The following is a 13,523-nucleotide window of genomic DNA, read 5'->3' on the forward strand; positions in this document are numbered from 1 at the left end:
TGGCTCCGACCAACAGGCATCTTCTACGGCACGTTGAAACAAACGCACAGGCCCCAGGTGACTCTGGAAGCGGGTCAGCTCAGTGTCAATTCGCAGGCTCTCTCTCTCTCCTGTATTTCATTAAGAACCTACCACTCTCTCTCTCTCTCGCTCCTCTCCCCTTGCTGTGTTGTATGGGACGAATAGATGCTTGTGAATAATTAATGGGGCTGCTATTATGCCTGTGTGTGTGTGTGTGTGTGTGTGTGCTAGTGAATTGGGCGGAGTAGGATGTAGTCTATGCTTTCACAAGATAAAACGGCTGGCCTGCCCGAGGAGGGAACTACACAGGAGAGGGGTCAAAGGTGAGTGTACACCTGTTACAGGTATGGAGGGATGAAGGTTTGCAGGTAAGGCTGTAATGCAGGGGTGTGTTCAACAAGTAGACAACAACAATGAACAAACATCCAGTGGTGGGAAAAGTACTCAATTGTTTTACTTAAGTAAAAGTATCAATTCGGCAATGTAGAAATACTCTGTTACAAGTAAAAGTCTGGAATTCAAAATGTACTTGAGTAAAAGTATTGGTATCAAAATGTACTTAAAGTACCAAAAGTAAAAGTACGCATTGTGCAGAAACTCATTGTGCCATTTCAAATATTTTGAAAATAGCCCATTTACAAGCTCACAATGCTTTGCATCGCATTGTGAGCTTGTAGATCGGCTATTTTCAAATGGCCAAAATATATATAGGGCTGAACTGGTTAGTGTGTTTTGTAATAATAATCAAAATCTACGAAGTAACTAGTAACTAAAGTCTTCATATAGTTGTAGTGAAGTAAAAGTACAATATTTTCCTGAGATGTAGTGCTGAAGTAAATTACTGAAAATTGTAAATACTCCAGTAAAGTTAAAATAGAATGTATGTAATGTAAAAAAGAATTGTACTTAAGTACAGTACTTGAGTAAATGTACTTAATTACTTTACACCACCGACTGTGTTCAACAAGTCGATAACAAAAATGAACAAATATCCCATTGTTATTGTACAACCAACAATTATAAATATTAATAATAACATCAAGGCAATCAAATATGAATGTATAGGGTAATTAATTATAAAGGATCAATTCATATAGATTTGTAAATAATGCCAGGCCAAGGGCAGCAATTGAGATCAGTCAGATTAGTCAGTGAAGTAGCCTGAAATAAATGAAAACCTTTTTGCAATTAATGCAAGCATCCCATCATTACAAACGTATTGTAAAAATAAAAATAGAGGCTGCCTGACAATCATTGAGAATATTCATAGCCATTTCATGCCATATCCAGCTTGCTGTTGTAAATTAGGCAACACTACTTTATGAATATGTTTTAATTATGGACTAATTTAATTGATAAGAAAATGGCAAACACAGTATATTTACATGTATTCTTTATATATAATATCGCTGCTGTAACATTAGCTGCTGTAACATCAACAATTGTGTTCCCTTTAGTTGTTTTGGGGGAATTTTCCAAATACACCCTCTGCATTTAACCATGAGATAAGTGGAGAACTATTCAATTTTGTTTTAACAGCGCCCATGGGGGAGCAGTTGGGGTTCAGTGTCTTTACTCAAGGACACTTCCTCTTAGCCAGGGATTGAACCAGGAACCTTTCGATTCCCAAGAGACAAGAGGACACATACTGTTTTCTACCACAGTCAGATGAGGGTAATAAGAGATGCCAATTATAAAACTTTTCCAGGAGAGCATCATGTTTCACTTGATCAACATTTAAAAAGAATCCCATTAAGTTAATCGTCTATCCAGTGTAGCTCTTCATCGTGTAAACAATTCACTAGTAACCTAGGTAGATACATACCCATATCCATTATACATAACCACCCCAGTCCAGCAGAGCAATGCTTAGAGCAGTGAACTGGGTTTGTGATTGGGAAATAAAACATTCTAGAATTACTGAAGGCCACCTTTTCCCCAACTTTTTCTTGTCCTTTTTGGAAATAAAAAGCAATTGCTCAGGGTTTTGCTGATTGGGGGAAAAAACTATTTTATACAAATTCTATTAAAATCACTTATTACATGGGTAATGAATACTTCTGAAACAAAATAAATACAGGAGACATTTCAGCATTTTGGAATTTATTACTTTCTTACATTTTACTCTCAGAAAGAGAGTCTTTAGAATGCCATCTTTTTCACAATCAAAAGTAATTGTAACGCAAAGTAAAATATGCCATTTCCTGCCCACAACAAACTTATCAGTTCCGACCATTCTGGTTATAATTTTGTTGTTCTTGTTTAGTTTCATATATAAAATAAGAATGATGTTGACTTTGATTTTGCTGTATATCTACTCTGTACAACGGTGCTTCGAATAAATGACCGTCTTTCCTTGTCTTTTTGCATTCCAGCTCCTCCCACAAAATCGTCACTTCTCTGTCCAATCAGGAGGCCTGGTTTACTTCTTAACGACCTGAATGACATCTTCGTGTTCCATAATGTGCGTAAGTCCCACCCTCTGAGGGCTGTACTTGGTGCTAGTGCCCTGGAAGACAGAAAATACAATCGCATTCAGATCCATATAAAAAAAGGAAGCTGTGTGTCACAGAGTCATCACAGAAGGAAGGTTTCTTGTAGACAGAGGGGCATGAGGGCCAAGGTTTTTTGAACTGCTGTGACACCACAAATAGAATAAAGCAAATAAAACTCACCCAAACCAGGGCATATTTAAAATGACTGGCTAAAGTTCTGTGGATTCGATGGCACTGGAGGCAGAAAGAACAACAGGTGAATTTATGAACGCCTTATACAAATGTCTGGGTGTCATGTTACATGCATATGCTGTTAAGGAGATGGTAACCTTGTCTATAGATGTAGGTATAGTACTCACCACATGTTCTACACTAGCTCCTCTTCTCATAATGATGGCATCACCAAAGTCTGGACGCTCTGGCAAAGAAGAATTTAGAATGCAATGAGCATCAACAATATTAATTATTGATTGTGTGTACGCAACTATGCATTTGTGTACACATGTGAAGGTGAGGGTGTTTTCACACACTGTATATTGTACAACCTCTTTAATAATGGGATAATAGCTCAACTAATGGCTTGGTCTCAAATGACCCTAATTAAATATATTTAAATATGTAATTACCATAAGGGTCGTGTCAGACAATTCACCATAATTTCCATAGCAGTAATTATTCATGTGCAAAAACGTTCATAACATACTAGTTATCATTACTCACTACTCTTTCATTCAGTTTCACTTTTCAAGAGAAACAGCATTCTGGTTCACGTTTTCAAAGTAGCCTAATAAAACTTGCATGCCAGAGTGCCCGATGGCTGTATAACATTTCCTTTACCAATGCCACTAGGAAGGCTGAATATCCACGGGCAACTTGTAAACAAAGATCACCATGGTTGTTTGTTGTGCCCTATGTTTGTTGTGTTCTCCTGCTAGTGAACTACTGTGTCCAGTTACATAATCATTTGACTCGGATTTGAGACGGTGGAAAAGTGACCCAGAACTTTCACTGTTTTCCCAGCCCATTGGTGGAAAAGCGGACCGAGTGGTGATCACTGTAGAGTCTGTTAAGGGTTTCAATGCCAAACAGGCTCAGCCCATTACTCTGGGACATATCTAAAAACCTGTCTGCTGCCTCTTTCCTACAAGTTATGTATTTCATAAGAAATAAATAATAACAACACAGTTCTTGCACATGTATTTAAGAAAAGTAACAGAACAGTGCAAAAGTGAGGCTCTCCAGTTGAGGTAAACAGAGGCCCTGTCTACTATTAAAGGTTTTATGGTAATCCTTTTTTAAACAAACCAAAGTCAGTCCTTTTTAAGTGAACCAAGAAGTTAGGGAAGGGAAGAAGTGTGTAATAGTGCGTGCGTGCGTGCGTGCGTGTGTGCGTGCGTGCGTGCGTGCGTGCGTGCGTGCGTGCGTGTGTGTGTGTCTCTACCTCCTCTCTTCTTAGTGTAAATGCAGATCAGAGCCAGGTATTCCCACAGCGTCTCCAGAAGGTAGTCCAGGTTCAGGCTCATCCCACAACTGAGGCACAAACATACACAGTCAAAAAAAGAATAATAATTAAATCACACATATTGTCGCTCTAAGGCAGAAGACGTTTATCTCTGTACTTAATCCTTTTATGATTTTTTTCATAAATGAACGCTTCATCTAGGTGGTCTTATCCAACCTACAAGCTCACGTGTCATGATGGGACATATTGTGAGCTTGTAGATCCAGTCTGCTATTTTCTGTATTTATTTTCTTTTAAACATTTTCACCAATAATGATGACATGGCCAAAATAGGGACGCCAAATTTAAAGTGGTTAGATCTGTATGAGTTTTATAAATATTTAACCAATGAAAAGTATCAACAAGAGTTTGTGACTACATAACTACTTTGGATACATTGGAACAAAAGGTTCTTTTTTCCATTTCCTGAAAAGTAACACATTTGGACAAACAAGGTTTTTGGCCGACACCTACAATATACTGTAAGTCATGGTGTATGAACACGTAACCAACTCACACCACACACTCACACCACAACCACGCACACACTGACCTGATGACAACGCTGTTTTCTTTGTGTGCCAGGCGGTTCACCTCCTCAATGGAGATCTGATCCACCTTGTTGTAGACCTTCACATCAAACAAGCACACAAATGAAGAGTTAAAACATCCAAGGAAACACATGGCACACACTGGGAAATTAACTGAAAATACATAGAAAGAATCATATTTAGAAACAATAACTGACAAAAAGCTAAATAATCGAGAAGCAAGTTTATACAGTATACTGTATATATATATTTATACAAAATATTTTATATCAATGAATCGATAAGAAGCTAAATAGATTAGCCTGATTAACCCTGTACTGTACTTGGTTGTACAATGGTGGTGTACAAAAATAGAAAAAATATCCCATCTACAAGCTCACAACGCGTCCTATCGTAAGTTGTGCCGCGTTCTGAGCTTGTAGATCTGCTATTTTGGCGATTTCTTTATTTTTCATAATTAATCGTAATCGAAGCAAAAGTTTGAAATAATCATGCTACTGATTTGAAGTCATATCGCCCAGCCCTAAGTTAGGGCATGATAAATTCCATTATAAATTGATTTAGACATTGGCGTACATATAGGCAAGGCATATAAACTCTGTTCCCGACGATGACATCGATGAACTCGTCCGGTGTGCTGTCCTCCCTGAACAGGACCTCTGCATTGAAGATTTCTAAAGAGCGATGTTAAAGATACAAACTTATAGGACATCAATAGGGCCCTATGACTATGAGTCCAGAAGAGTCACACCACCACAACATTCAGAAAGATAATCTAAAGCTGCAATCCAGAACGTCTTTGTGTGTGAATAAAACACTTATTATGACCAATCTGTATCGTACATGTATATCAATGTACGATCAACTAGCACATCTGCAGTGGGGTTAGGTGGTCTGGTCTCCCTACTCTTCTATTGAGAAATTTTGACCCTGTGTTTGGGTAGGATCACTAGTGGTTGACAAGTGGTATTGCCTTAAGCTCAAAGCCCCCCCCCCCCCCCCCCACACACACACACACACAATGCCAGAGAAAGACACATTAATGAAGGATACTGTATTCATGAAGAATAAGTTGCACAAGCTTCTCTGAGCACATGGTGAGAGGAACCGTGGAGTTGTAGGAGAGGCCTCCACCTTTCTTGGGCTACAGGAAGAGAAACAACACTCTGCTGTCACACTGTGCTCGTGTGTGGATGAGAGTAAGATTTTGCGGAAATGATGAGGGGAAAGGAAAGGAAAACTACCTTGAAATAAATATTGGGTTTTTCCACGTTGAGTCTAATGCCCACTGATTCTAACTCTTTTTCTAGAAGTGCTCTGTAAGGGTTTAAAAGGAAAAGAAACAGTTTTATACATAACGATTATGGAACAATATTCTAACAAACCATCACCCCAACACACATTCATTCACTAACACTCAAACTCTACCACTTGCACACACACATACTGCACACACACACAGCAGCAGCAATCGCTCACCTCTGAACATCTCCCTTGGTGGCGTCCAACATCATGATGACAACATCTGCTGTCCTGGCAACAGCAATGACCTGCCGACCTCTACCCTTTCCTAGGAAGAGGTCAAATGTATAATTATCAAACTGCAGCAAACAGTGTTTAGCAAACACCAAAACAACTATCTATCTGGAGTTTTGGCCAAAGAAATAAAGAATGTTGAAACTAGGAATACCTTGGGCAGCACCCTCAATGATTCCAGGCAAATCAAGCAGCTGTATGTTGGCCCCTTTGTACTGAAAAACACAAAAGGAATTATATAGATAGGATGCTAAGGCTAATTCCTGGAAACCCGAATGTTTTGATTCTTACCTTACTGTTTGGCAAAACCCTACAGGGAAGTGCAGCTCTGCAGAATTCAGCTGTTAAAATCAAATTCTGAAGCGATTTTCTTATATAAATGAAAATGTATCCGTGTTGATTTTAAGTGTGCAACAGGCCAATTTCCAGATCCACTCATTAAAACACAAGGACACTTTGGTAAAGGTTTGGGTTGTGTACTAACTATTGGCTCACATTGTAAGGTGAAACATCTCTCAAAGTCACTCTTTTTGCCCGTAAATGAACGCAAACAAAGCTGATTCTGCCAATATAATATCACAACACTTCCTGTTGATTTTACTATTTGAAGACCCGGATCCGTGGATCCAGTCCAGGTTCCTAATCAAAATAGCGAAATAAGTTGAATTTTCAATAAAAAAAAACAGCACACGATTTTTGTTCTGCAGAACATCACTTCCTTGAACATCTGCTAGCGGAAGAAGATACGGTAGGACAGTATCCAAACGTTAAGGAAAGACTCAACAATTCCCATTTCCATGGTTAGCTAAGGCTATCCTAAAATAGTAGAATATTTTTTAAGTGTGTCCGAGTACATACCTCTATGACGCCAGGTATGCAGGTGAGGGTGGTAAATTCATAGTTAGCTGCTTCACTGGCTGTTGATGTCATCAAGCTAAGGAAGGTGGACTATAGGAAACATAAGACTGAGTTATATGAATGTTTCTAAAAAATGAAAAGTTAGAGTACAGCGGCCTGTTTCTTCTGGGTTCCCCCACATGACAAATGTAATGATTTTTTTAATGAGCCAATGTGATCACAAGGCACACACAACTAACTATGCCACGTGTGTCATGAGTACCAGAAACAAACAATAAGGCACGCACATCCACTCACTAAAATAATTTGTGCTGGGCTCAGGTCAGAATCCAAAAAGAATCAAGTCTGCACACTGGGTCATGCTCCAAAGCTTAAAAATGTATTGGTTCCTTACACCAACATTGGACGTGACGTGTCGACCCTACCGGCTCTTTATCAGACCACTGTCTGACCGCCGTCTTCATCAAACGGGGTCAGGGTTGACACAATGTTGGTGTAAAGGATTTTTTTAGGGATTTTTGGATGTGTGTCATGACTTAGGAGTGACATGACAAGTATCTTTAAACTGTTGCATTAGCTGTGTAGTTTTTCATTCATGTGGAGGTGTTTATAGTCATGCATGTCATCCTGAACTCCCCCACTTAAACCCTATACTGTACTTAGTTCCCCTGGGCCCTATACTTAGTTGACTGTATTCCCATGGGCTACACAGCGATCTATAAGCTCACAAGCCTTGTAGATCTTCTATTTTTGGCTAATGTTCCCCCCAGAATATGTATGCTGGTGTTCAACTGCTAAAGAAGACCCCACACCCTGTCAGTTGACTCACCTTACCCACAGAGGGGAAACCAATGAGAGCAACACGAGCATCACCAGATTTCATTACATCGAAACCCTCTCCTTTGGCGCCTGCTCCTTTTGGAGGCTCTAGCAGCTGAGCTCTGTACTTGGCTAGCTTGGCCTTCAGCAAGCCCAGATGGTACTCAGTGGCTGAAGTCATAAATGGAAAAAGGAAATTGTACATTTTGAATAATTCAAAACCTTAACTAGAAGTAATGGTGTAGTTTATATACCAAATAATGCACAGCATTTTAACACAAAAAGTGAATTAAACTTTTAAATCTGCTGGAGATTATGAGCGCATACAACAGATTCTGAAGATCTCAACCACATTCACCAGCATTAAGTATCGCTTAACAATCACAGCAGAACAGTGACAACATACATGGTTAACTTAACTTTAGTCGCAAGCAACATTCTATTTTCTATATCTGGAATCTAGAGTTGAAATACCAGCCCATACATCCAAACAGAAAAGTCCTATTTGATTGTATTAAATAATGTTCAAATCACCAACACAGCAGCTGTATGGAAAGCTTGAATTATCCTCTTTATATCTGCAATTTTTTTGTTTCATAAAATTCACCATAGACATGTCATGAGATACTTTCTGTCAAGAAATTCCGTGCAGGTGATTTTTTTTTTCCAAAGTGTTGGAGTTTGGAAGCACTCGTGGTAAATCACTCACCGGTGCTGCATACCACCTGTTTCACATAATACAGGAGGCAGCAGGACGTTGTGTTATTGAAAACGAGCGCTTCCAAACTCCCAACACTATGAAACATTATCACCTGCACGGAATTTCTGGACTGAAAGTAGCTCATAACAGATTTTTATGAAAGAAAAACGTTGCAGATAGAAAGGAAGATAATTCAAGCTTTCCGTACAGCTGCATTTTGGTGAGTTGAAGGTTGTTTGAAACAATCAGATAGGACTTTTCTGTTTGGATGTATGGACTGTCAAGGGTTGGTATTGCGACTCTACATTCCAGATATGATATATATATATCTATTAAAAATAGAATCAAAGAGTTGCTTGCGGCTAGGTTAACTTGTTAGATGAAGATCAGAGAACGAGACCCTTTCATTTCACACAGCTGGCAACAGCTTCTTTTAAGAGTCGATTTGGCTCTGCAATGGCACCGTCTCATTCACCTTTGTTTTTCTGCGTTCGACCGATTTCTCGCTCGATCTCGGCGATTTTCTCCAGGATCCCCATGTTGGCGAGGAAAACGGTTCACCGATCACACTCCTGGAAATAAAAGAAACCGTCTCATAAAGAACAGAAACGTGTCAAGTGCTCTCCATAGTGGTTAGCTAAATGGCTAGCTAAAGACAGGAGAAAAAAAGCAATAAAACAGTTGGTAAATCACATCAACAAGCACTCGGGTAACGCATGCGGTTTTATCCGATCATTTGAGTGTACCGTAAACAATGACAGCGTGTGAATATATTATATAGCTGTGAAATAACGTAGATTTACACTTTATTTCAGGTGGACTCCGTCCGCAGCATGTACAGGAATATGACGTCACCGACCGGAACTGGCCTTCAGTGTTGCCAGGTTTTGTGAGAGAAATAAGAAACAATTTTTAGGAAAACAAGCCCAAACGAAGCGACTAGGCCACATGAGCACGGCTATTTGAAAATAGCCGATCTACAAGCTTGTGAGCTTGTAGATCTGCCATTTAAAAAAAAAATGCTTGTAAAGAAGAACAAATGTGACAAAACATTTTAACATAAATCTGGTACGGGGGTCCCTAGCTGCTCCCTAGCAGCACCACATCATTTGTGGGTCGTTGGCATGAACATGTTTAAACAACATTAAACAGCAAGCCCAAAATAAGCAACTACACTTTAGAAACAAGTAAAAAAAAAACGCAACTACCAATATTTACAAGCGACTTAACAGAAAAACAAGCCCAAAAGTAGCTTATAATAAGCCGACATGGCAACGCTGTAGACGTTCCGTGCGGAATAAAGTTCCGTGTGAAACAAAAATGTCGATCGAAATAAAACACGCTAACGTCAGATGTTTCGTATCACAAGTTCACAACTGGTAAAAAAGACGACGTGTATTTTCACCGTCGTACATTGTGTTTATATTATTTTACGAAGCGAGAGATTTGAAATATCAACCTAATTATTCTTCTTTTCGCAGATAAGTGAGGCTGGGACCGAGGCTACTGTTATGGGCGAGAGAGTGAACACCAGTGTTGCCAGGTTTTGCGAGAGAAATAAGCAACCAGGTCTATGAAAACAAGCCAAAAATAAGCAACTTGAGGCCACATGAGCTGTCAGCACTTTAAACCTATATCCATCGACTATTTGACAAGTACACGTTAGAAATAAGCCCCAAAAAAACGCAACCCGCAACTAACCAATATTTGGCAACGTTACATAAAAACAAGCCCAAAGTCGCTTATAATAAGCGGACATGGCAACACTGGAATGAACATGGCTGCGTCCACGGGGCCGAGGGGAGCATCGGCCTCCCAGCCAGCCGGGTTTGAAGGCTTTCCTCTGGCTATGATGACAGGTAGTCCACCGGAGAGGGGTCCCGGGAAAGAGCAGACCGAGGAGCCCAAGAAGAAGAAGCCGTGTCGGGCCTGTACGGACTTCAAGTCGTGGATCAACGTTCAGAAGAAGCAGGAGGAGACAGTTCCAAGTGCAACACAGGTGATCTGAGTTCATCGCCCCGGGTTGTCTGTTTTTTAACATGTCTGAGTCTGAGAATGACTATAAGGTATAGCAGCATGGGCAGCACTGTGTTCAATAACAGAGCTTTAGTGGGATTGCTGTATCATGATAAGGATAGGGTTGGCTATGCCTGTGTGTATTACCAGTGGTGTAAGGTAACTTAAGTACATGTACTCAAGCACTGTACAATTTTGAGGTATTTTCACTTTACTGGAGTACTTACAATTGTCTATACTTTATACTTTTGCTCCACTACATCTCAGAGACAAATATTATACTTTTACTCCACTACAATTATTTGAAAACATTAGTTACTAGTTACTTTGAAGATTTTGAATACTATTACAAAACATACATTAACCACTTTTATGGCTATTTGAAAATAGCCGATCTACAAGATTTTTTATACATGATGAACTTGTGAAAGGGTACATACTGCATAGTACTTTTACTTTGGTACTCTTTATGAAAATATTTGGTATTCTGGTACTCTTACTGAAGTAAATTTTGAACACCAGACTTTTACTTGTAACAGTATTTCTACATTGTGGTATTGACACTTTTACTTAATTAAAAATGTCAGTACTTCTTCCACCACTGTGCATTACTCAAATATTAACTTAAGCTATGCATCGACCTTTGTACAGGGTTAGTTTTTAGGACAACTCTGTGGCTGTACAAGCCAATCCATGTTGAGAGCTATCGGTGCTACATAAAGTCACAAACCTGTATGAATTTTTGGCTTGAAGAGATTTTCCTGACACACAACTATGTTGATAAAGAATTGCTTTATTCCTGTTGTGTAAAGGAAGTGTGCAGAACTCAACTCTTCCAGTCAAAGCTAGCTTGAAACGGTAGCCTAGTTCCAGACTCAAACATGTAACCAATTTGTCTTATGTTTACTATTGTGTACTTACTATTCTGATCTATGTTACTAATACTATTCTTGTTTTGGGTTCTGAAACACACTTTCAGAAAAGTATCTAATACCTAGTACTGTCTCTATATTAATGATTGATTTCATATACTTTGTGTTTTGTGCCCACATCTGTGCGATCTTTCAGGAGGCACATACTGACCTAGAACCACAGAAGGAGCCACAGTGTCCATTGGACAGGGAAGAGTTAGGGCGTAGCACCTGGTCCTTTCTCCACACAATGGCAGCATATTACCCTGACCAGCCCTCCCGGAACCAGCAGCAGGAAATGGGGCAGTTCATCAACCTCTTCTCCAAGTTCTTTCCTTGTGACGAATGTGCTGAAGACCTCAGGGGCAGGTCAGATCACTGCTTTATATATCTATTATCTATATACCAATCAAAAGTTTATATCCTTGTGCTTTGTGAGATACAAAATGAAGTAGTCCAATATTTAATGACATCATTTTCTTTTCTCAGGCTAAAAAGCAATCAGCCAGATGCAAGCAGTCGCCACACCCTTTCTCAGTGGCTCTGTCGTCTCCATAACGATGTCAACGTCCGGCTTGGCAAGCCTGAGTTTGACTGCTCACGTGTGGATGAGCGATGGAAGGATGGGTGGAAAGACGGCTCCTGTGATTGATGTTTAATGTCTGGGTACAGGGACAGATGAAGATCCAGGCTGGACTTGCCACTGTGTGTGGATTAAACCCTAACCCGCTTAAACCCTATATACTTCATTGACGGGGGTCTCCCAGGGGTCTGTACTTGCCCCCCTCCTTTTATCCCTGTACACCTAAATCTCTTATGGGAAAATAGCGATCTACAAGCTCATGATTCACCACAATGCGATATCGTTGTCACAATGTGTGCAAATATTATATTTACTTTCTTGGCCTACTGGCAGCGTGTACAAGAAATTTGCTGCCGGTGGTTTGAAAGACACACCCACACATAGAGACCCTCTTTTAGACGGGAGTGCCACGCCATCAATAATATTTGTAGACTATATGCTGAGATGGGGCGTGTTGGTAGTTGACCAAATTATGTGTTGACCACATGTTTCGATCCCGTGTTTTGCATGTCCTTACATCTGCCCTCATTTTCCTGGCTATCTCGTCTAAATAAAGCAGAAACTACCCCGCCCCCCACCCAAAAAAAAAAAATTCTATAAATATATACCAACCACTGCAATGACCTGCAATATCAGCTTGTCATCTGATTCTGATTCTCAGAACAAAAATAAATAAATAAGATCTTTATTGAGTATAGAACAAGATCCAGTAAAACCGTCCATAAACACTTGAACATTTATTTTTTAGATTTTTCTGCCCCCTAACATTTCTTTAAAACTCTGAAAATCATACTAACCTCCTCTGCCCTTTGTTGTACGTCATTGCATCGTGTTGTTGTGAGCTTGTAGATCTGCTATTCTGGCTAAATGTTTTCCTATTTTGGTCGTCTATCATCATGACACATGACCCAGAACCTGGACACTAGGGTTCATGGGTTAAGGAAATATGAATGCCAACCTCACTGTGTCTGGCTGGCTGGCATGTACACCTTCATATATCCTGCTATCACAAACTCTGAGGAAGATACACATTGCTTTTAGATCAACCACATAATGTTTGCTTGTTTATCACATTCTTTAGGGTACTGGTTCTCAAACTTTTTCATGTCAAGGAACCCCAGAATTATACGCATTTGGCCGCGGACCCCCATCTCAAAAATATGTTGTGCCAGGGAACCCGAGAAGAGATTTGTATTAAAACACACAAAAAAAAAATGTTTTCAAAAATAGCAGGGGTACAAGCTTACAGCACTGCACGAAGTGACACGCTGTGGTTAAAATGATTGTGATGATGTATTAACACATTTTTGCTGGGGACCCCCTGGAACCCCTAAAAACTTTGAAAACCACTGCTTAAGGAATACGTTTTTTGTTTTAGTTTACTTTAAAATATGAAACATCCTGATGCAAATTGTGTACATTCATTGAAATGCTCTTGAAGTTTGACTCCTTTGGTTGCTGATTGTCTCAATAATTGACAACAAATTACATTTAATATATTTAAATTTTCTCTTGTCTAGTTAAGGTCATAA

At 39.6% G+C, this 13,523-nt stretch overlaps 2 protein-coding genes across 2 annotated transcripts; one reads left to right on the forward strand and one right to left on the reverse strand.

The window, feature by feature from the left end:
- Positions 1 to 2,107: 2,107 nt before the first annotated feature.
- On the reverse strand, positions 2,108 to 9,350 carry drg2 (developmentally regulated GTP binding protein 2). Its single transcript, XM_080447634.1, has 14 exons — positions 9,285 to 9,350; positions 8,957 to 9,053; positions 7,792 to 7,952; positions 6,963 to 7,052; positions 6,259 to 6,319; positions 6,048 to 6,138; positions 5,813 to 5,885; positions 5,622 to 5,712; positions 5,145 to 5,242; positions 4,571 to 4,647; positions 3,958 to 4,046; positions 2,876 to 2,934; positions 2,697 to 2,750; positions 2,108 to 2,530 (listed from the first exon to the last, which is right to left on the reverse strand). Exons 2-14 carry the CDS (start codon positions 9,018 to 9,020, stop codon positions 2,444 to 2,446), a joined length of 1,095 nt encoding a protein of 364 aa, XP_080303760.1. The 5' UTR covers positions 9,021 to 9,053; positions 9,285 to 9,350; the 3' UTR covers positions 2,108 to 2,443.
- Positions 9,351 to 9,790: 440 nt separating this feature from the next.
- On the forward strand, positions 9,791 to 12,596 carry gfer (growth factor, augmenter of liver regeneration (ERV1 homolog, S. cerevisiae)). The gene is made up of 4 exons (XM_080447635.1): positions 9,791 to 9,860; positions 9,963 to 10,480; positions 11,566 to 11,777; positions 11,898 to 12,596. The coding sequence occupies exons 2-4, from the start codon at positions 10,253 to 10,255 to the stop codon at positions 12,058 to 12,060; spliced, it is 603 nt and encodes a 200-aa protein (XP_080303761.1). The 5' UTR covers positions 9,791 to 9,860; positions 9,963 to 10,252; the 3' UTR covers positions 12,061 to 12,596.
- Positions 12,597 to 13,523: the final 927 nt, after the last annotated feature.

This window comes from Gymnoscopelus braueri (assembly GCF_963280865.1).
Source record: "Gymnoscopelus braueri genome assembly, chromosome: 13".
Lineage (NCBI taxonomy): Eukaryota > Metazoa > Chordata > Actinopteri > Myctophiformes > Myctophidae > Gymnoscopelus > Gymnoscopelus braueri.